General features: G+C 39.4%; 1 protein-coding gene across 1 annotated transcript in view; it reads right to left on the reverse strand.

Annotated features, from left to right (window-relative positions):
• Positions 1–2,382: 2,382 nt before the first annotated feature.
• ALG14 (ALG14 UDP-N-acetylglucosaminyltransferase subunit) overlaps positions 2,383–24,948 on the reverse strand; it is a 1,195,903-nt gene continuing 1,173,337 nt past the window's right edge. The window contains exon 4 of the mRNA XM_044085698.1: positions 2,383–2,783. Coding sequence (XP_043941633.1) covers positions 2,553–2,783 — 231 coding nt within the window. The 3' untranslated portion in view covers positions 2,383–2,552. The remainder of the gene's footprint in view (positions 2,784–24,948) is intronic.

Genomic DNA, 24,948 nt, shown 5'->3' on the forward strand with positions numbered 1-24,948 from the left:
TGCTGCTACTATTGCATGTTTTTTTTTAGCATTTCCAGTAAGTCCTCTAATTACTTTTTTAAACTACAAGAAAAACTCAGCCAAACTAGAGTTTTCAATGTATCCTACCTTTAAACTCATGTCCCATGGGATACATGCAAATGACCCCTTAAGGACACTACGTGTTTCAACTACATGGTTTCTAAATGGCCATTTGTTTTTTTTACTATTTTAAGTTTTTACTGGTATGTTCAAGCCAGTACAGCCAAATCTCTCTAGCTGTGGGCATGCATGTTTTGCACTTTTTAGTGACACCATCAGCATAGCATATGTGGATTTTTTTTACTGTACTTTAGAAACGCTGGGATTTATATCAGTGAATAATATCATGAGGGATTTTATGTGCGATGGCGGAAAGCTTAAGGTGCTATGGGGAAAGTTAATAATGTTGAGGGAAGTAGGATGTTTAAATGCCTCTGGCATCCAGTTTTATTTTGGGATGACTCAGATGAAGATTTATTTGTTGATGGCAAAGACCAATAATGCTACCTGGAAAAAGATAACCCTAACCACAGGTGATAATGGTTTGGAATGTGACAAAGCAGTAGTATAAGAAAATTATATGAGATGTGAGGACCACCTTATGTGATTAATTAGCCCCAAGTGTCAAAATCATTATTTACTAAACAAGCACTGAAGCCTTGGTTGAGGCTGTTGTTGCTCAGTAGGCTGGGAATGGCAGGCATGTGAGACACTGTAAAGTTTTTGGGGAGCAACTTTGGTGATCAGATGAGTAGGGTACCTGGGAACAGATCTCACACAAGTATGTGCTGAGACACAATGAGGTTGGGAATTATAGGAATGATAAGTGAACTACTCATTTCTGGTAGCTATGATTTTAGAAGCAAGAAGGAAGTACACAAAATGAGATGATTGTTTACTGAGGTACATAAGGTCCCAAAAGAAATTAAATTGGACAGACAGAAGAAACTAATCCAAGAGTAGCACTAACTCCTAGATAAGAGACTGACGTTTTCCATGTGGTTTTGGATATGTCCAACTCTCTTTGGCTCTGACTAACTCTAGGTTTATGATTTCTGCAGGGAGTGGTTTGAAAAATATTTTATATACACTGCAAAGATTAAGTCTTATATTCCAATCTGCATATTTTAGATGATGACATTTAAGATCAAAACTTGAACAGTTTCAAACATATCTTTTGGTTGTGTTCTCACTGAGAAAAGTTTAAAGTAGAGTTGAGAGGTCTAATGTAAAGGGTACTGCAACAGGAAATTACTGTCTCGTACAATGTTTCTCCTGAAGTATGGCAAGCAGTTAATAATGAAAAAGCACTAAGGTTTATTTTGATGGCAGTTGGAGAAAAGAAACAATGAGTAGAAAGTGAAAATCAAACGTGGCCTCAGGTATAACAGGCATGCTTCAGTTGATGGATTAGGTAGACACATAAGAAGCTAGGATGGCTAAGAGAGTTAAAAAAAACAAATTCTGTATCTACATGTTTACATAACTGCCAAGACTGCAACGTTCATAAGCTCCAGAAGTGCACAAGTTAAACAGTCTGAAAATGTTGATGAGTTTAAATAGATACTTATATTTTTTTGTATATTAGGTGCAATGCTATGTTTTTCAAGTCTGTGAGTTTCAATCAAGATCTGACAAAACTATTATCACACAGTGTTATGGCTGTACTTCTTTCAATAAACTCATAACTTACATTATGCTAACTTTGCTCTTTATAAACAAACATGCACATTAAACAGATAAAATTCAGAAAACGTCACGACAGCAGCTGAGTGAAACACACAGAGAACTATTTTAGTACAGTTAACACACTAAAAACCCAGAAGCCCAAATTACAACATTAACATATAATCTAATTTATAAGCAGAGTAAGACACTCTAAGGTGTGGTTTATGGTCTGGTAAAAGCACATCTCTATTGTTGGAGCATTTGGCTCAATTGTCTTGTGCTTTTATAGGCCAGGAACATGGTCTTATCAGGCCACAAACCATACCTAATCTGTTATTGTTCAAAAAAATATATATCCACAAGACCTCCAAACTGTCATGTGACTGAAAGCACACAGTGGATGCTTATAATCACCATTTTACTTCCCAGTCTGATGTCCTTGGTAGAACCTTGGTTAAGGCAAAACATGACCAGGATACATTTGCTCATTTCTGTATTGCTGTATCACATACCTGGTCTATTTTTTTAGCCATTTATGAAAAAAACATTATTTTTTTATTACACAGAATTAAACATCTATATACTTGCCAAGTAAAACTTTCAATAAGATATCATGAATTTAATTTCTTACTAACTATAATTAAACAAAATTATTACAATATCATGTAAAATATAGCATAAAAAACTCAAAGATATAGCAAATATTTTATTAAATGGTACAGTAGCTGGCAGACAATCAACAGTTGTACAATGCTTGTTTTGTAGGGTTAGTTAAAACAGTGCAAGCCTATTATGGCATTTGACAACAACTATTACAATGAACAGTAAAGTATTCAGAGCAAACAGTGTACTCATCCATACTGTCAAACAATTCGACCAAGGAAAATGGACTTTGGATATTTATCCTTTAGAAAAGGCCACTGAACAAAGAAGTAGTCAGAAAAATGGTAGAGAAGCTTGCCAGAAAGTGACAGTGTTTCCACTCGGCAGATACTCTCCACATAAACAATAACCACTTTCTTTACTCCAAGGATTCCAAGAAGAATAGCAGACACACACAGAGGAATACAGGTTCCTGGTCCATTGCATAAGACCTAGAAAAAAAGATACATCAGACAACAGTTATGATCTATTTGGAAACCAAGAAAATGTACAGAATGCAGTCTTTCTCCATACTATGTCCCAAGAAATTCTAGTGGCATTGAGTAAACATTGTTTTGCTAAATAATGTGACATATGTGGTACAGCAGTGCCTACACACTCTAAAATGTTATGCCAAAGTTAAAAAAGAGGTACTCAAACTGAAAAGTCTGTGCAGCAGAAATAAATGTAGGCAGTCTGTTTCCAGTTGAAAATCCTTTATTAAGTACACAGACAAGCGATCAAGTAAAACAAAAATAGAGTAATTGTTTCCTCACAAGCTTTCTAAATATATATATACTTTTTATCAAGCAGGGGAGTGGTTTATTGTGCTGTAAAACAAAGTGTTATTGGTACACATGTTAAATTCACATCCCTTCCCCCCTCAGTGTGACATTCGAGCTGGTCCTGCCCTACTTAGTATCTTTCATAATAATATAACCCTTATGTACTTTAAATAAAATTTATGATGACGTGGTACCTCTTATTTAACCAGATTATTAAGCAGATTATTAAGTCTGTGATTTTATCCAAGACAATATACTACATGGCTGGAAGTATATCAACCTTAGTCCATTTGGCAATCAAAAAAAAAAAAAAAAAAAAAATATATATATATATATATATATATATATATATATATATATATATATATATATATACACACACACACATACGCTTTGCATGTAAAAAATCAATTGTAAAAATCATATTCTATTTTCATAATCTATTGTTAACAAACATCGCTTTCGTCCTTCTAGACTTCTTCAGGTCTGTGTACAAGAACTCTAAAAACTATCTATAAAAACATATATAATTGTATAATTAGTTAGTATTGTTATTACACAACATTTTGAATAAAGTGGAAAAAAGAGAACCAGAAAAAAAAAATAATAAGAAAAATGTATGATGATGGAAACAAAATATACACTTAAATTACAACTGATTTAAAATGGTATTTAAAACCAACTGGTAGAATAAAATAAAATAAAATAAAATTAGTCATGTAAACAATGTGGCATTTTTCTAAGTTCCAGTGTACTTTTAATTGAACAGTAGTAGTTTAGTCCAGGCTTCCTAAAAGAGTTCAGCTTTAATTGCCACGAGTTCATGTTTCTCCAGAATATTCGGGATGTCTCCTTCAAGATCACCAGTGTCTATGAGATCCAGGATCTGGAACTTAAAACCTGTGTGTCTTTTATGAAGAGAAAGGTGTTTGGCTAGTGCATTATTTTTACATCCAGAGCGGATGTCTGACAGATGACATGAAAACCTACGCTTAGTATATTTACAGTCATAGAATGCATCACATTCATTGCACTGCGCCTTTGACATTACAGAAGGATCAGGACATGAACATAAGCCACAGAGGCAACCAGAACAGAGTGTTCTGCAGGATGAATTACAGGACTACCAGGACAACCGGGATCACAGACAATCCAGCCAGGAGCAGCAGCACCTTCACAGAAACCAGTTTCTTCAGGAAGACCAATATCGACAGCACAGACATCAACCACCACACCAATACCAAAGCCAGCACCAGTACCAGAACAAGAACGACGACCACCACCAGAGCTTGTCCCTCTTACCAGGTTCCCCCCTACCATAGCCACAACGAGGAATACTACTACAACCCACTGAGATTCCAAAAAGCAGAGGAGGAATTCCAGAGGTCCCATACTCTATCCACGAACCCCCAGGAAGACAGGAGAACCAAACAGTGGACAGGGGTGAGGGAAAAAACAATACCTGGGCAATCCCGACTGGAACCTTGACTACAACCCAGGTCCCAGGCTCAGACAGAGGAACCAGCCACAATAACAAGTACAATAACAAAAATAACAGGTGCTCCACTTATCTGGAACCACTCTGTTAAAGCACTGACTGAAGATGAAAAAAGTGTGTTGCCCAAACGACTTACTTTTGTACCAAGCTGCAGGAGTGAGGTTGCTCAGGTACTGACGGACCTTAAAATGTTTGTGAGGAAGCTCAACTTAAGGGTACAGTTTCATGGCAAAAGTAATTACATTGAAAATAAGCCTATTGCTGAAACTATAAAAAGGCCTAGCAGCTACTGTCCACCACTACATCAAACATTAATGGCTTTCGAAGTGAAATGTGAGATGGACATCAGGAAACTCCTTAAAAAATCTCCTAAGAAAAAACGTTATAACTTAACACAGGGAGAAAGAAAAGCATTGATTGAGCTAGGCAATGATAAATCCAGACATGTAATGAAGGCAGACAAGGGAGGAGGTATACTTGTGACTGATACCACTAGCTACAACCAAAAGATAGAGAACATGCTGGAGGATAACAGATTTTATGAGTTATTTACCATGGATGACATAAAAAGAGCATATGAGTTATGGAACACTCATCTCACAACATTATTGGAAGAGAAACTTATTACTGAAAATCTTTATAATTATTTATGGAACCCATGCCCACGTTTACCTTACTTTTTTGGAATACCAAAGCCACACAAGAACAGAGAAGACCCACCTTATAGACCGGTGGTAGAAAGTAGAGGTTCCCTTACTGAAGCCACAGCCATTTCCCTTGATTACTTGCTGAAACCTTTAGCATAAAAGAATAAGTTATACATAAGAGATTCAATGAATTTTTTTGAGGAAAATAAAAAACATTACAGTGGAAGCTGACAGTATTTTATTAACTATTGATGTGGAATCCTTGTACACAATGCTCCCTCACAATTACTGTAAAACAGTAGCTATGGAGTCTTTTAAGAAACATAATCAAGGTACACAGGCACAACTGCAAAAGTTAAGCAAGCTCATTAATCTTGTACTGGACTTCAAATTTTTTACTTTCAATGGCAAACAAAAAAAAAAAAAACTGGTATAGCAACGGGGGCTGCCATGGCTCCCAGCATAGCTAACATTGCCCTGGGCAAGTGGGAGGATGACTTTGTTTTAAACAACACAGACTGCATACAGCATATCACATGCTATTTACGTTTTATTGACAACATCTTTATTGTGTGGGAAGGTGACACCTTGCAGCTTGGAGATTTTATCACTTACCTCAATCAAACAACCCCCTTTTCCCATAGCTACACTTCAACCACTTTCTTAGATATGCAGATTTCCAAGGACACCAACAATAACAGAATCACCACTGATCTAATCAGAAAACCAATGAGGGTTAACTTATTACTCCACAGTAAAAGTCTACAGCCTACAAAAACCAAGTATAATGTAGTGAAGTTCCAAGGCTATAGACTAGCTAAAATTACCACAGAGATGGAACCATTTTTGAGAAACCTAAACAACTTAGAGAATGATTTTCTAGTGAGAGGCTATGAAAGTCAGATGTTAAAAAACATCCTGGAACCCACTACAGAACTGAGAAGGACTGAAGCACCTTCACTCAACCTTCCCAGTAGGAGAATGTTAAGAAATTCCACAGAGAATAACAAATGCAAAAATAGCTGCATCCTGTCATACAATTTGGATTATCACCGTATCAAAAATGTTACTGAAGAAAACTGGGACATTGTCACAGGAAACCTTTTTCTGATTAACATCTTAGGTGAAGCTCCATCCTTTGTTTATAGGAAGGCTTGGAACATTAGAAATTTTGCTGAATTTAAACCTAGACCATATGAGAGAAACACTAAAAGATGTGAAACTAATTGTACATTTTGTATATTTATACAGCAAGGTGATCGTTTTTATTGCCCTTATTTAAAGAAAATCATTAAGACCAGTGCAGGGGGTGACTGTAACACTACAAAAGTAATTTACATGGCACAGTGCAATGAATGTAATGCACTCTATGTGGGCAAGACTGTAAATAAACTCAAGCGTAGGATTTCATGCCATCATACCTCTCAAGTGTATCTCATTACGAGGAACGTACCTCATTTGGGCTCTTAAAAAGTTCATCTTCCTCGAACTTCCTCGAAGTTCCACATTGAAAAACTCTGTCGCACATTCAGTGTTAGGAGTTTTTTTTTTTTTAAGTGAAATACTTGGTAAATAGAAATTAATCATATTAATTCATTAAAATATCTTCTTTATAAGTAAAACCAGCATATTTAAACCATCCCATGACCTTCCTACCTGAAGTTGTTAGTAAGCCATTAGTATGTGTTCCACATTTTGCCCATTTGTTCCACATTATGAGGGCTAGTGTTCCTCATTATGGAGATGGAAGGTAGAGAGCTATGCGTGTCATCTGTCAAAAACCCGCTCTGGATGTAAAAATAATGCACTAGCCAAACACCTTTCTCTTCATAAAAGACACACAGATTTTAAGTTCCAGATCCTGGATCGCACAGACATGGGCGATCTTGAAGGAGACATCCTGAATATTCTGGAGAAACATGAACTCATGTGGCAGTTAAAGCTAAACTCTTTTAAGAAGCCTGAACTAAACTACTACTGTTCAATTAAAAGTGCACTGGAACTTAGAAAATTGCCACATTGTTTACGTGACTAATTTTATTTTATTTTACTCTACCAGTGGGTTTTAAATACCATTTTAAACCAGTTGTAATTTAAGTATATATTTTGTTTCCATCATCATACATTTTTTCTTATTATTTTTTCTTTTTCTGGTTTTCTTTTTTCCACTTTATTCAAAATGATGTATAATAACAATACTATTTATACAATTATATATATTTTTATAGATAGTTTTTAGGGTTCTTGTACACAGACCTGAAGAAGTCTAGAAGGACGAAAGCAATTTTAACAATAGGTTATGAAAATAGAATATGATTTTTACAATTGATTTTTTACATGCAAAGTGTGTATGTATATATTTATATATATTTTTTGACTGCCAAATGGACTAAGGTTGATGATATATTTCCAGCCATGTAGTATATTGCCTTGGATAAAATCACGGACTTAATAATCTGGTTAAATAAGAGGTACCACATCATTATAAATTTTATTTAAAGTACATAAGGATTATATTATTATGACAGCTACTAAGTGGGGCAGGACCAGCTTGAATGTCACACTGATGGGGGAAGGGATGTGAATTTAACGTGTACCAATAACACTTTGTTTTACAGCACAATAAAGCACTCCCTTACCTGATAAAAATTATATATATATTTAGAAAGCTTGTGAGGAAACAATTACTTTATTTTTGTTTTACTTGGATCGCTTGTCTGTGTACTTAAAGGATTTTCGACTGGAAACAGAGTGCCTGCCTTGCTTGGATTACTTTTGAATACTTAGTAATTCTGTACAATTATATATTTTTTATTATTTATTTATTTATTTTTTTACTTAAGACGAGTTTAAGTTTGCTACTTCTACTACTTTTGTCTAATCTGATTAATATACTGTGATTAACTAGAGATATATGGACTGAAAATCTTCCACACAGAGAAGTTTCTTACACTGTTTTGTATAAGAACTTTACTGAATACATATTGTGTACACAGTGTAGGCTTTATTGAATCTGGCCCCATTTTTATTTTAGATAGCTGTATAGTTTGTGGGTACACTAAATTGATGCTCCTAGTGCCCTTTAACAACTTCTTAAGTGTTACTCACCAAACAGATATACTTACTACTAATATGAAAAGTACAGTTTTGTACCTACCATAAATGTAGATGTTCGAGGATCCACATTGCTGCAGTCCTAACTATTGGGTAGTCCGCTGTCCAGTCGGCCCGAATACCAAAGTATCGGTCAGGCGCATTAGACTGACGCCAGTACGTCAGGGTACTAATGCGCATGACCGACGTCATATCCTCAGTCTTTTCTTGCCCCAGATGTCAGAAGACCCTAAAAAGACAAGGCCTAATATACCTACACCAAAAATATGTATAATATATACAAAATCATCAGCATATAACCTCACCTACACAACCACCCCTAAACACAGAGGGGAAGGAGGGAGGGTGGACTGCAGCAATGGATCCTCGAACATCTACATTTATGGTAGGTACAAAACTGTACTATGTTCTTCGTTCCACATTGCTGCAGTCCTAACTATTGGGTAGAATCCCAAAGCAGAGGTAAGGGAGGCTGGCAAATCATAAAGAAGCAGGAGCTGACAACATGCCTTGCAAAATAGCTGTGGCAAAACCAGCCCTAGACTTAGAGTAGAGAGGAAGGTGATAATGCTTAGAGAAAGTATGCACTGAACTCCAAGTAGCTGCCTCCAAAATATCCTTAGTTGCCACCCCTCTTAGAAATGCTGTTGAAGTGGCAGTAGCCCTAGTGGAATGAGGCCTAATCCCAGCTGGTATCTCCTTGCCATGATGGGAATAACAAAATGCAATGCAAAACCCAATCCACCTAGAAATAGTTTGTTTTGACACAGGCTTGCCCTGCGAACTCAAAGCAAAAGAAACAAACAACTGCTGAGACTGCCTAAAATCCTTAGTCCTGCTCAAATAATAACGCAATTGCCTGTGCACATCTAAAGTGTGCAAAATCTTTTCCCTTTATTTTGGGGATCTGCATAAAAGTAGGCAAATGAATAGTTTGGTTTAAAGCCACACTAGAAACCACCTTAGGCATAAAAGAAGGATTAGTACGTAATGATACCCTATCCTTATGAAAAATCAAAAAAGGCTCAACCGCCATAAGGGCCTGTAACTCAGAAACCCTTCTTGCAGAAGTAATAGCCAACAAAAAAGCAGCCTTCCATGACAAGTATTTCAGTTCAGCAGTAGCTGCAGGCTCAAAAGGTTGTAGAGTAAGTTTCTCCAACACAAAATTGAGATCCCAAGCAGGAGTAGGAGCTCTACGTGGGGGTCTTATATTCTTTGCCCTCTAAGAAATTGCTTGAACAAAGGATGTGAAAACAATGGTGGGTCACAATCATAGTGAGCTGAAATTGCTGCAGCATGAATCTTAATGGAAGAGAAAGACAAACCTTTGTCCAATAACTCAGTAAGATATTGAAGAGCCACACTCAAATTAGGCTCTGAAATCTCCAAACCCTTTGCTGCAGTCCAAAATAAAAATCTCTTCCATTTTTCTGCGTACACTTTCCTTGTACTAGGTCTTCTGGCTTCCATAATCACATTTAAAACTTGTTGAGGAAGTTGAGACCTGCTGTCTTTCAAAACAGAATATGCCAGGCTGTTAGATGAAGAGAGTGAAGCTTGACATTGAGCAGACGACCGTCCTTCTGAGACAACAGATGTGGAATCAAGGGTAAAGGCCATGGAGGCTTCTTTACCAGACTCCTCAGTAATGGGTACCAGTGCTGCGAGGCCAATCTGGAGCTATTAAAATCATCCTTGGCTTGTCTTGTCTGACCTTTAGAAGCACCTTTGGAAGAAGAGGCAGAGGTGGAAACGCATACACATGAAGATTTTTCCAACTGAAAGAAAGAGCATCCACTTTCCAAGCTGTGTGATGAAACCTCTTTGTGCAAAACTTTGGCAGCTGGTGGTTCAGTGGAGAAGCGAACAGATCTATGTCTGGAGTTCCCCAGGACACTGTCAACTTTTGAAATACATGAAGATCCAGTTTCCACTCGTGGGGATCCATGATTTGTCTGCTTAACACATCTGCTAAGGAGTTCTGTGCTCCCGGCAGAAACCTTGCCTGAAGAGTTAGTTGCAAGCTGAGCGCAGTCTCCCATAAAATCATTGCTTGCCTGCACAATGGGTAAGAATGTGTTCCCCTTGTTTGTTGATGTACCACATGACAGTTGTGTTGTCTGTTAGAATCAACACCTGCCCTGGAAGAAGTAACTCCTTGAAAGCCATTAATGCAAACTGGACTGCTAACATCTCCTTCATGTTGATATGTAGATGCTGTAGTCTGGCAGGCCACTTGTCTTGTATCCACTTTCCATGTAGATGAGCTCCCCAAGCAATGTCCGAGGCATCTGTCGTTAAAATCTGACTCGCCTCTGGCCGGGTCACAGAGAGTCCCTTGTTTAGGTGACATTCCTGAGCCCACCACAAAAATTCTTTTGAAGGCAAGGTATTATTTGAATGACAGTGTCCAAATCCTGGCAGTGCTGTGTCCATACATTTTGAGATACCATTGTAGCTTCCTCATATGCAGTTTGGCATTGGGAAGCACCAGAATACAAGATGCCATGAACCCTAATGCTTGAAGGACTGTCCTTGCAGTCAGCACGGACTGATGAGATAGTTGATGGAAGTAAAGTGATAGACTCTTTTGTTTGTCCGGGGTTAAAAAGGCCATCTGGGCTGCTGTATTCAGTCTCACACCCAGAAAGCACATGTCTTGAGAGGGTACTAGACTGGACTTTATTTCGTTCACAGAATACCCTAGGCATCTTAGCACTGCTAAAACATATTCCAGATGCTGTAGAAGGTCTTCCTTTTCTTGAGCCAGAATCAGGCAGTCGTCCAAGTAAGGATAGATTTGAATTCCTTGTAGCCTGAAGTAAGCTATCACTGGAGCCAGAACCTTTGTGAATACTCTGGGCGCAGTAGATAAGCCAAAGGGCAATGCAGAGAACTGATAATGAGAATTTCCAGCTCGAAAACGCAGATACTTCCTGCAACTTAGTCTTATAGGCACATGAAGGTAAGCTTCCTTGAGATCTAAAGTTACCATCCAGTGATCTTTGCCCAGCAGAGGTAAAAGCTGTTGTAACGTCAACATCTTGAACTTGGGAATGTCCAGATAAGTGTTGAGGATAGATAAATCCAAAATTGGTCTCCACGTGTTCCCCTTCTTTGGTACTAGGAACAGGCGAGAATAAAATCCTAGGCCCCTTTGTGATACAGGGACTGGCTGAATCGCCCCTATTTGGAGTAACTGAGAAATTTGCTTGTGAGCCTCTTTCCTTTGTGGAGGAGGAACGTCTGGCATGCCTTTGAAAGGGGCAATGTATGGAAATAAAACCTGTAACCGTGGTGAATGATATCCAACACCCATCTGTCTTGAGTAATTAAATCCCAATTTTCTTTGAAAAGAGACAGTCTTCCTCCCAAAGGAGCTGCCAGACGAGAATCTACTGGCAGCTGAAAAGGCAGGTCATTGGGTCTGTTTACGAAAGGACTGACCTCTGCCCTCACCAGAAGTCTGAGCAGGTGAACTCCCTGTTCTAGGCCTAAAAGAACCTTGAGCTCTGCCCCTACCACGTCTAGACCTACCCCTAGACTGGGAATCATAAGCAGGATATGTCCATCCCTTAGTAGGCCAATTTCTACTAAACTTGGTGGCTGCACCTGCAAAAATCTTTAACAGTTTGCATAGACTTAGCTTTGTCCTCCATTTTCTTTAAAACTGCTTCCACAGGCGAACCAAACAACACATCAGACTGTAAAGGAGCATCCAAAATCCTTGTCTTAACATGCTCAGCTAAATTCTGATCCCTCAACCAGGCATGCCTGCGAAGAACAGAACTAGTGGCAGCCACCCTCGAGGAGGCCTGTACAGCATCAAAACCACATTGCAAAGAATGCTTACCCACTTGTTCAGACACGAACTAAATCCAGCAACTCTTTACACTCAATACCTTCCGCCAAAGCATCCACCTTAGATTTCAATTGTGAAAGGAGATAATTTTGATATTTTAGCATGTGAAACTGACAATTCAACGCCCTCATGGCTAAAGTGGAAGAAGTATACACTTTCTTTCCCCATCTATCCAAAGCCCTTGCCTCTTTATCAGTGGGAACAGGGTTTTTAACAACAGAGGCCTTAACACCTTTAGGTCCCTGAGAAACAGTCTCGGGTCTGCCCTAGGACTCTTAAAAGATACTTATGAGCTTCAGGCACCCTATAGTACCTATCAGGTTTAACAGGAGCAGGAGGCAAGGAATCAGGGTTCAGGGAAGCCTCTGCAAAAACATCTTCTACCACATTCAATACAGGAGGTATAGCTAAGGGCCTATGCTGGGGTAAAACAAGAATTCCTAAGCCTTTTCCTAGAATCAGAGTAATCTTGGCCTTCCCATTTAAAGTGCTCCCTCATGGAATGCAGAGTCTCTGAAAATGAGAAATCCTCAGGAGGAGAAGCTGTAGGAGTGGAATCATCCACATCAGAATCAGAATAAGGAGGATACTCCTGCAAGTCTTCCGTAGAAGACTCAGAAGCCTCTGAACACTGTTCAAAACTCTCAAACTCAGGTTCCACCCTAGGCCTCTTATCAGGAGGGGGCATAGAACCTCTAATCAGAGTAATTAAATCTTCTGCCATTTTAAGCATATGTTTCTTAGGCACAGAACCTGAAGTGCTAGGAGAAGCCCCACTGAAGCTAAACTTGGCCTACCTCTCAAAGAAGTTTTGGAAACAGAAGGAGAGGCTCTAACTACCTTGGGAAGAGAGGGAAGAACAGTTACCTGAGAAGCCCCTCAGCCTGGCCTACCTCCTGAGAAGGCACATCCTGCAATAGTAAAGTCTCTGCCTGAGACTCCAAAGAAACTCCTGGCAAAACCTCTGGTTCCACTGAGCCTTCTAAAGAACCGACGTCCAAGACTGCCGGTTCATCAACTCTAGGCTTCGCTGTTTTGTCCTTGCGTTTTGGCGCCGGAGCATCCGACGGCATTTTATAATTGCAACGCTTCCCAAACACTAACCTGGCACAGTCTAACCTTCTCTTAATAGTGCGTTTGTTAAATCTAGCACAAGAGCGGCATCCAACAACGTCGTGCTCAGGCCCTAAACAAGGTATACACAAGGTATGGTAATCCCTATGAGGTATCTGTTTCCCACAAGAAATACAGTTATTCACTTTTTCTGACATCCGTTAAATACTGAGGCAAGAAAAACCAAAATGTTCCCCAACGGGGTACTTAGCCAACTTTGATTCGGTCTGAAACTCCGCTTCAGAAAATTTCAGAACGCCAACCTGCACTCGCAAAACTGCTTCTGCATCGGACCATGCGGCAAAAAAGACTGAGGATATGACGTTGGTCATGCGCATTAGTACCCTGACGCGTCAGTCTAATGCGCCTGACCGACGTCAGCCATATACTTTGGTATTCGGGCCGACTGGACAGCGGACTACCCAATAGTTAGGACTGCAGCAATGTGGAACGAAGAACATCATTATCTACCACTACTGAAAAGTACATAACTTGACAGATGAGAGGCATCTTGGCACTTTATGATGAAATACTTTACTGTTCGAGATAACTGTAGTTAATGTTGCATCACTGAGTGCTGGAATTGCAGACTGCAGTCCAAAGTTTGTGTTTGCAGCTACCATAAACAAAAACATTGTAGATGTCTGATTATGTTGTTTTGCCCCAGAGAGAGACTTCAGTGACATAGTTAGTAGTATTTTCCAGAAGACCAATGAAAGCTTCAAGTCACCATGTGCATGGCAGCATCCTACAGGCAATCATGTTTTCTGTTTTCCAGCAAAGAGATTTCTTTTAGGAAACACATTTTTTCAAAATTCATGCAATGAAACTGTCTGATATTCAGAAAGAATCATGTTTAACAGTCTAAAACAACTAAAGTTTACAAATAAACCAGAATCAGGGACCAGGAGCAAAACAGCACAGTCAAAAAGTCACAATGAATAAATAATGTAACAAAAAAAAAAAAAAAACAAGGGCAGGTAAGTTTCCAATTCATTAAAAAAATACAACCTGCAAACTGTGTAGTATTCAAAGATTCCCCATTTCACTTCTGAGATTCGATAGTGCAAGCCCAGGAATTATGAAACAGAAATGTCTGAAAATACAGGAGAACAGTGAATGTCAAACTTCTTGCTCTCCTTTAAAACTGTTACTTGCAAAAGGGAAGTCCTCTACACCCTTCAGTGTGGGGAGCAAGCCCTCCACACACCCCAAACACATTTATATGAATTCCAAGACTGCCATACTCCGGAGAAGGATTATTCTGAGAGACTGTGATCTCAGACTTAGATGTTAGGTTTGCATTTTTGGTCATTTAGTCTTTCTATCTGTTCTCATACTCATGAGTCATAGAATGTCATTTACATTGTTCAGAGCACTGCAGGAGTATTTAATCTCTGTACTGTTTTTCTAGCTCTTTTTCCTCCACTGCCTGATGAATATTAGCTCCCTCCTGACCACTGACCAACCACCCATTAATTCCTCCATTACCCAAGGATGAGAGTCTGCTGAAAGGTGCCTTCATGTAGACAACTGTCAGGGGTGGTCTGAGTTTTTTTTTTCTTTCTTCCTACTCCCCTTTTACCTGCCTAACAACTGCTCATGGGTAGGGTGTGCACTGTACTTCAGCACTGTTCTACTCATTTCCTCAATGGGCTAATATCAGTGGAGCTACTCACCCAAAGGGCCATGTGGTTATCTCCCCAGTCTCCACCTGGAAAATCAATTCACACACGTGTGCCTGACAGCATGATTTTCCAAAGCTTTATTTGGGATTTCATAAATTTTGATGATGTTGCCTAAGACTCTTTGCTGCTGCTGACTGACTAATTTTATTTCTCTCCTCAAAAAAAAAAAAATTCACAAATTAAAGGAGAGTTTAGTTTAAGAATTTTTACCCAAATATAGTTTGCATTATCTGCCTTCTTCTTGACTTTAGTTGTGATCCAGGACAAGAGTTTTTATGTATACATATTTACGAAGAGATGTAATCTTGTTGCGTTGTTAAGAAAACTGAATTGAAGTAGCAGCTTCATATAAAGCGATTTTGAGTGTAAGATTCCAGCTGGATTTACATAAAGTTTTTTTTTTAGTGAATGCACACTGGGTTTTTGCACACTTCTTATATATTGGAACTTTTGAATTCTGTGCATGTTAACAGTATTCCAGTCAGCAAATGTATGACCACGATCAATTATGAGATAAATAAGCTGCCCATATTTTATCCTTTTTATCAATATATCGCAAGAGTAATACTCCAAATGAAACGTACACAGTTAACCGGAGGAATGACAAAAGACACCAGTGGGTAGCTTCTACTCAGTGCTGAAATTATCTAGTATTATCAGCTGAAAGACTTACTGGGAATGGAGCCAGCGTAATGCTTTCTCCACTAAATCCTTGCCGGGAAGTACATATAAGTAAGCAACAAAAATTATCTTAACTTCACTAACCAATATTGACAAGGGTTGACTTGTGAACACTGGGGCTAGGTATTTTTGTGAGGTAAGAAATTAGATTGTTCTTGTGTATGGCAACTCCTGCCGTACCTTTTTGAATCCTACTTTTTTCTTTTTCTTGTCATCTGGCTGATGTACTGCCAGCTCCAATACTGTCAAATCCTTTCAGTTCTCTAACCATGGTGGTCTTCTGATTTGACCTGTAAAGAAGGGAACTTCCTCTTCTAACAGCATACTCAAGTGGAGGTGGACAATTCCCAATGTGCATGTTCTAAGGGGTGAAAGCCGTCATGCACCAGTGGTGGAACCTAGATAGGTGATGAGCTCAGATACTGCAGCTTCATAGGTAGGTACTAGGCTATCGGCCCTGGGGCCTATACAAGCCCAGCCAAAAAGGTACCCTGGCTTTTGCCACCCAAGAAAATTATTTTCCTGTGCCACTGTCGAGCAGAGCCACAGAGGTGATCCCCGGGGTGAATTTCCTATTTCCCATCCAATCATCAAGGTTTTTCTTGAAGAGTGCTAATGAAGAGCTTTGTTTGATATAGATAGGTAGTTTATTCCAGAGTATGCGGAATCTCTGGGACAGGAATCTATCCCTCCGGCATGTTCTGTTTATTATGGTGACAAGGTTTAGGTCCCTAGAGCGTTAAGCTCGGAGGGATTGAGATTTCTTTAAGTGGAGCATGTCCAACAGCTCTGGGTTTGACATAGCTTTGTATGTTAGGCAGAGATCACCTCTGAGTAGGCGATATGTGACGGAGTAAAGCTGGAGTTTTTTGAGACGGTCTGCATAGGGCATCTGTTTGAGGCTGGTAATCCTCTTTGTGAGGTATTTCTGCGGCATTTTCAGTTGTTGCAGATGTCTTCTGAAGTATATACCAAAAGGGGCGTTGTACTCTATAATGGGTCTAATGAGTGATGAGTAAAGGGGAACAATGATCTCTTTTTTTCTGGATGAGAAACCTTTTGTGATGAGGTGTGCCATGTAGAAGGATTTCCTGACTACTGTGGCGATGTGATTATCAAAGGAGAGACTACTGTCCACCTGTGTCCCAAGGTCTCTTATCACACGTTCAGTGTTAAGTATACTACCGCCTATATTGTAGTTCATGGGTACAGAGTTTTTACCAAAGGGGATGACAATGCACTTTTTGGCATTGAGCTTGAGGCCATGGCTTTGACACCAGTCATCTGTCTCAGTGAGGCCCTTTTGTAGAATGTCCACATCGTTAGGAGTTTTGATTATGGCTCCTAGTTTGCAGTCATCTGCGAACTTCGTTAGCCAAAGACCTTCTGTGTTAGCCTGTACTTCAGAGAAGTAGATACCAAACAGGAGAGGATCCAGGACTGAACCCTGTGGTACTCCACTTGTCACTGGTCTGAAGTCAGATTTGGAGTCTGCTACTTTCACAGTGTGGGTTCTGTCAGTGAGCCAGTTGGCAACCCATCTTGTGACATAGGGATTTATACCTAGTTTAGTGAGTTTATCTATAATTCCAGAGTGGGGGATGGTGTCGAAAGCCTTGGCAAGATCTAGATAGGCTGTGTGAACCACCTTACCCTTGTCTACAGCTTTGGTGACTGCTTCAAAGAAGTCTATCAGGTTTAGGAGACATGATCTGCCTTTTACAAACCAGAACTGGGTGGGGTCCAGAGTTTGGAGATTACCAATGTCTTTGTTTATAAGTTTCATGATGATACGTTCCATGGCCTTGCAGACCAGGCTCGTCAGGCTAATGGGGCGGTAGTTCCCGGGGTCCGTGGTGGCTCCCCCTTGTGGAGTGGGATAACTGTCACTGTGTGCCATTCAGCAGGCACAAAGCCTGAGGTGAGGCTATGATTGAACATGGTACTTGGGTGTGGTGCCAGTTCGTTCTGTAGTTCATGTAGAACGCAGACTGGGATGTTGTCTGGTCCTATGGATGTTGTGTTCTTGGCTTTGGAGAGTGTGGTTTTTACCTGTGCAGCCGTGATTACAGGAACTTTGCATTCTTCCGGTTTAGAGATGGGCTCTTTAGGGGGTGAGAGGGGGGTAATGTTCGCACTGAACCTATCTGCCAGGATGTTAGCAATATCAGTTGGGTCTGTATATTTAGTGCCATTGTGCTGTAACTCAGAGCAGATCTGAGTGTTGCCATTGAGATTCTTGACAAAGCTATAGAATGCTTTGTGGTTGTCTTTAGAATCAGTGGTGATTTTATTTTCGTAACTAGCTTTGGAGGATTTTATCAGGGATCACAGCTTCTTACTGAGGCTTACCAGGGAGCTCCTCCACTCATGGGATTTTACTCTTTTGCAACAGTTTCTTCCTTCTGTTGTAGTTTGTTTATGGCAGGGGACCACCAGATTGGCTTCCTTTTTTTTTGGAGGATAGCGTCTTGGTTCTGTTTGGGATAACACGATCCATCATGTAAGTGCTTATAAAGTGCAATCGTGTAGGATTCAGTAGTCGTAACTGTATTGTCCATATGCATGGGTGTCATGAAGTTCACCACTTCTGTCTTAAGAAGCATGAAGTTGGTATTGGAGACATTTTTTACCATGGTTTCCTTAATGGGGGTGGGGGCAGGATGTGGATATCTAGGGTAATTAGCTTATGGTCGGATCGGACCAATGAGGCGTTGACTTCAGGTGTGGAACACCAGTCGCTCATGCTGGTAATGACTAGATCTAGGATATTGTTGCCCCTGGTGGGGGTGTGGATAAGCTGATCCAGGGCATTGGAGTTTATGAATTCCAGAAAGCGTTGAGCGAAGGAGTTGGTACATGAGTAGTTTTCCCAGTTAATGGTGGGGTAGTTGAAATTGCCCATTATTAGGGTGTTTGGTTGAACCCTAATATTTTCCAGTACATCAAGAAAAAAGGAGCTTGCAGGGCTTTTCTCCTTAAAGCCATACTTTCTACTGTCATGCATGGCTGATATCGGGTGGGCATGCAATGGCGTCACAAGGGTAACACTACATGGTGATGCAAACTTCTTGCTTGTCCACCTACACCAGCAACAGCAGCAGCATGGCTACTGTTTTAGCCCTGATATTACCACCAGGGCCAAACAAAATCGCAGTGTTCCCTGCATGCCTTTTCACCCCTCGCCACAACACAGCTGAGCAGGAAAATGTCTGGTCATTCTTCTTCTACTTGTCCAGTTCCAACAGGCACCACAGGTCAAACACGGGTCTCCTGGGTCACAGTCAAGGTTTCATCCCTCTGTACCACAGAAATGACTAATCTGTGGAACCAAGCATATCCTGTAAGAGTAAAAGAGATGTCTCATTCAGCAGATTTTAGCCATGTCATAGCCACTGGAGGTATGTCAGCTAAAAGCAAGTCAGCAATAATTAAGTTTGTACCTTCTTTTGTAAACATCTTACATTAACTATTACTATTTTTATGCTTTTTGAATTGGTCCATATAGCCAGTGTGGGTACAATTGCTGAATTAAAAGGTGGGGGGGGGGCTGAGTTTGGGTGAATAGTTTATGAAATAAAAAGTAAGACGAGGTTGAACTGTATTAAATCAGTAAAGTAGATATGCTGTAGAATACATTTTGTATAGCACAGCGAAATAACATGGAAAGGTTACAGTAGATTTAATGGATTGCATAACACTGACCAAATAAATGTTAAAGTAAGGATTTGTTAGTCTGAACAAGGAACATTAATGGTCTCATCCTAGTGTATGACTGCTGATCTGGGATATTCTGTTTTGCTTGCATAAAACAGCATTGCTTTTCCAAGACGTTAAGAGGCAATGGACTGTCAATATGAATTTCTTTTATTTATTTATTTATTTTATTTTGTTAAATAGGGTAGAACTCATCTCCACGGGCCTCTTTCAGGTTAGACCCAGAGTTGCACACTGACAGATTAGCCATACATAATTAAATAATAAGCACGTAACATTAACAATAACCAAGTTGTAGCCATAAATTTTAATTTAACAATAATCAGTTAATAAGCAGTGTATACATGACAACGTGGTTTTAACATTTAAATCATCACAGAAGTACTCACCCTTTGAATTTACAGTTTATATACTAATATCACAAGATGTAGAAACTGGAATTCAATCTACAGTAGTTCAGAGAGTGGGAGGTGTGTGGAGAATAGGGGAGTAAAGGGTGATGTTCATTAGTCAAAAAGGTAGAAGAATTATGAGGAGGTTGGTCAGCTTCACTTAGAGCTGGTTGTCCAGGGATGGTATGGATATTCAGAATATGCAAGGGCACCTTCCTGAGGACTGGACTGCACTGTCCAGTGGAGATCCTCAAAATTTTCAAAGTGTTCACTCAGTACAAGTGACAGTGTGTTATACCCTACAGACTTACCTAATGGCAGGCACAATTCAAATGCTGCCTGAAGTGAAAGAAGAAGCATTGCCTGGGTCCAGGGTTATCAGCAAACCAATCGGTTTACAAATGACCAAAGCTGGTCTTATGGATCTGTTTTATGACATTCAATTGTATAGTCATTCTGGGAAGCAATATTTCCATCAGAAATCGGACAGAACACCATAGTTTTATACACAGTCCCAGGGCACACAGACCAAAGGGACTATCATTAAACTTGAGGAAGAAATAGGTAAGTAATGTAAAAAAAATTATGACAATATTTTGCCTATCGTCCCTAATCACTTCTCATGCAGACTTTGTCAAGAATGATACATTTGTCTGCAATGATACCTATTCCCCATGAAATAACCAAGTACGGTGGTTTAGAACTAAAAGCTTGAAACTCTGAAACCCTGCTTTAAGTAACAGCAACCAGAAGAGATGTTTTCCATGAAAGCAATTTTTATATTCACTGCTTATCTGCTGGTTCAAAGGGAGATATGGTTAACCTTTCAAAATGAGGGGAGGGTGCAAACATGGGCCCACTATATAGTGCCTGCTTGAAGTTGGGGACACATAGCAGACATTGCTCTAAAGGGTGAATAACTGGGAGACACTGGCTTAGTTACTACAGATGCAGGATAATGTAGTACCAGTCTTCCAATTCATGTCTGCTATCTGGACATTAACAAGCACTGGCCAGGGAAGGGGGATTATTAGATAAAACACTTTTGGCAGCACACTGATACAGAGATTGGGATGCCTTGATCTACTCAATAGCTCCAACCCTTATCAGAGTTTGTTCTATCAGAGTTTGTTCTAGGGAGGCCAGCGTCACCAAAGTCTGATGATAGTCACCTATAGGAGACAAAAACATATACAAAATTAATATTCAAACCACAAGGGAAGAGATATGTCTTCTCAGTAGCCTTAACTGAAGAATTCTTTTTTGGGAACCCATATTGGACAGTTCTAGTTTACATTCTGAGGAAACATTTGTACACAAGCACAGACTGCACAGAAACACATTGGGATTCCCAAAAACTGTAAACAGTCTCATAAATGTTCTATGTGCAATTGTTTATTACTTAGACTGGAAATTAGCGTCTCTTATAAAATAAGGCGATTGTGCATGATTCAACTGGCCAAGCAATTACCACAGAAAACACTAGCACAATCAAGCTGCACAGTTTTTGGACTTGAGTGATATCATCTCAGAATATTCTTTTTTAACATGATATTATTACTAACAGACATGCTGTTGACTCAGTTGTTTGTTGTTGTAACTGTATTACTTTTATCAGTTTTAAAACAGACAGTACATTAGAGTAATCAATCTTAGACCTTAGATTGACTTTCTAATTCATGACCTTAAATTTACTTTTCATTTTCTCAATATTCTGAATATCTATAGCCTTTGTATTTTATTTATTTTTTTTATTTCATTGGGTACTTTTCCCCCTCACTGTCTGCTGACCATCAGGCCTTTCCCTAATGGACATCTGTTCATTCCCTAGTGGTTAGAAGTCCGCAGATTTGCTGGGTGACAGCTGTAGTGAGGGCATCATAGAGGCAAAAAATCAGGTTGCTTGTGCCTTTGATGGCATCCTGGCTGTGAGGGCATTTTAATTATGAAAGGACTAAACCCTACCAGTGGTGAAATGAGGACTGCTTTACTGCAAGGATTGCCTATGGCTTTTTGTTCATGCACACATTCTCCTCCACATTCACCAACAAGGCCTATCATCATAGGCCTGGGTGGCCATGCAAACATCCTCCTTTTATCCGCTCCCAGCAGCCTCCAGTAGAAGCTGAGTGAGCCAGATGGGACCACCATCCTTTCCTCCCCAGGATGGGCACACCCTTCCTCGGTAACTTCACCATCAAGTACCTGAGATCCTAATCAAATTCATGTCACCTGGAATGTAATCCGGGCTTTATCCTTTTATGCCACCAGTCCAAGCTACAGTCCTTACAAATTAACATATCACCACTCCTGCAAGCTTAGCAGGTTACACACAGAACATTTGATAAGCACACTGTATGTGAACCTAAAACTGCCTACAGCTATCCCCTACTTACTAGGTACAAAGTAATAAAAACTGAGATTATAAATCTGCCACAACAATAACGCTTGCTTGGGGGAGGGCTGCATTGCGCAGATGGTCTGAAGTGATTTTGTTACATTTGAGCCTTACTGCTTATGAATGTGAAGCACCGATACTTTGCATATTGGCATAATGTCAATCTGATTTTGTTACCGGCACCTCTGTTGGCATGGAATTGTGACAGAGATGAATATTGTGTACTGCAGTCTACCATGGACATGGTGCTATCCATGTGTATTCACTGATTCACTGTGCAACGGTGTTTCACACTGACTGCTACTGCTGCTGTAGCAACTCTGTGCAATGCATCAGCATGCAGTCTTACTGAAACATGGTTTTAGATTTTGTTGTGATTAAGCTGTAGTCAAATATGACATATTTTTATGTGTATAGCACTACTAAATGTCAGTGGGTTTGTGAATTTATTTATTTATTTTTATTTAACATTTGTTTACCAGGAGAGTCTGGCTGGATAACAGGTGTTTGTTTTCAGTGGAGTTCTGGGGAGAAAAGCTCCACAAAGTTAAAAAGTGATAAGTAAAAAGTAGTTAGCAAACTTTAACAATACTTAAGAAAAAAACAAGTAATTCAAGTAAGGTTAACAATTAAACAAAAACAAGGTTGTAGTAGAAGTATATGATCACAATCATACCTGAAGCCCATTACATATCTTTTGCATATGTGCACCATAATTATACTTTGGCTTAGCAAAGCTTACTGAACATTTTAAAGAGTTTTATGAACTGTAGAGGGCAATAATATGCAACTTATATTGTGTAGCAGTCCTATACAATTTACACACCTTGTTTGCGAAAACTATCCATAAACTTTCATTGAAGACCAAGCCAAATTTATATAAAATAAATAAATGAAGTAGCCCGGTAGCTTTGGTATAGGGTAAAAGATGGGGACAAGATCTTGTGATACTGTCTAAAAGGCAAGTATCCTATACTTTTGCTGGGAAGCTTTACTTGTATAATGTCTCCTTGATTCTTACAAGACATTTTTTGCTTGGGCAGAAAAGGGATAACACTGTTACCTTAGGCAAGAAGAAGGTATTAGGATTAGATGTGTCTTGTTTTATTTGATTCAAGTAGTACTTCCTGAATCAGAGAAAATGGATGAAAGAAATTAAGGTCCGAGCACAGAAAGAATATCTTTCAGTACATAAAGAATATCTTTCAAATTGTCTCACGAAGAATAAAGGTAGTATTATATATTTTGATTTGACAGCGACTGACTAGAAATTGCTCTGGTTGACGGTCAAGGCTGTAAACTGTTTTCTTCTCCTTCATGCTGATGTGAAGTGACCTTTCTTGTTAAGACCAGTTGCCCTGCTCTGGCAGAGTCCTCAAATACAATCCAAAGAATCTTGAATCTTTTGTTAGATACTGAACTTTGGATGGGGGAAGTAAAGCCACATGAATGCACGAGTGTACCATATCTGTCCATCACAGAAACTCTTCCTTTACATACCGAGGAATAGGAACTATCATTGTTCAGTGGATCTGTAAACTCGCTGAAAAAAATCATCAGATGCCACTGTGTCTTCCTCACATGTAATCGTGTATCAAAAAGAAGATTGCAAAAAGACGTATCCCATGGCTCTTAGACACTGTCTTGCTGTAATGTTTTGTCACTATGAGAATACTGCCTGTATTGTCTGTCTTCTTGTTTTGAATAAGAATATTTTTCTTAGGTATAGACTGCTTGGTCGCCCCTAAAGTTTTATTAATTTTAATTGTTAATAAATCACTTCTTATTATTTCCTGTTTTCCTACAGGTTAGAAAAATGTGACTTGTCTCACTCATTTGTTGTGTCAATAATTTCTCTGTCATTCTATCTAGAAAAACATTTATAATGGAAGACTTATTTAATGTGTGGCAATAGGAGGTACTGCTAGCCATGCCAGGGGAAGTGGGACAGTGGATGTATTGGATGCATGCCTTGTGCCAGCACAGCTATCTGGAATTTTGCAAATAGTTAAATGTCTTTTGTATATGCACTTGGGCTTCAGGCCAGTTATTTTACATTAAGAAGGTTCGTGGTCTGCACTCTTGTGGGAGGAGAGGCTGGACTCTGCCCTTCTGAGCTGGGAATTTCTGGTTAAAGGTTTATAGTGCCTGCATATTTGAACTGTTTCTTACTGAAATTGGTACACCTTGTTTGCTGTAGCATAGACTAGATCCAGGCCTGCTGAATCTAGCTTTGTTTGTATGCTTGTTTGCTTGTTATTTCCCTGGAACGCTAATTCCACCTAAAACGCGGCTTCTCAGCGCTTCTGTGGATCCCTAGTGATATCTGCATTGCTTACTGTACTTATTTCCTTGTTTCACTTGAAAGAAAGTTACTGCTGCTGTAGCAACTCTGTGCAATGCATCAGCATGCAGTCTTACTGAAACATGGTTTTAGATCTTGTTGTGATTAAGCTGTAGTCAATATGACATATTTTTATGTGTATAGCACTACTAAATGTCAGTGGGTTTGTGAATTTATTTATTTATTTTTATTTAACATTTGTTTACCAGGAGAGTCTGGCTGGATAACAGGTGTTTGTTTTCAGTGGAGTTCTGGGGAGAAAAGCTCCACAAAGTTAAAAAGTGATAAGTAAAAAGTAGTTAGCAAACTTTAACAATACTTAAGAAAAAAACAAGTAATTCAAGTAAGGTTAACAATTAAACAAAAACAAGGTTG

The sequence above is a fragment of the Protopterus annectens genome, chromosome 10.part0, assembly GCF_019279795.1.
Source record: "Protopterus annectens isolate FY-2018-M chromosome 10.part0, PAN1.0, whole genome shotgun sequence".
In the NCBI taxonomy this organism is placed as follows: Eukaryota; Metazoa; Chordata; order Ceratodontiformes; family Protopteridae; genus Protopterus; species Protopterus annectens.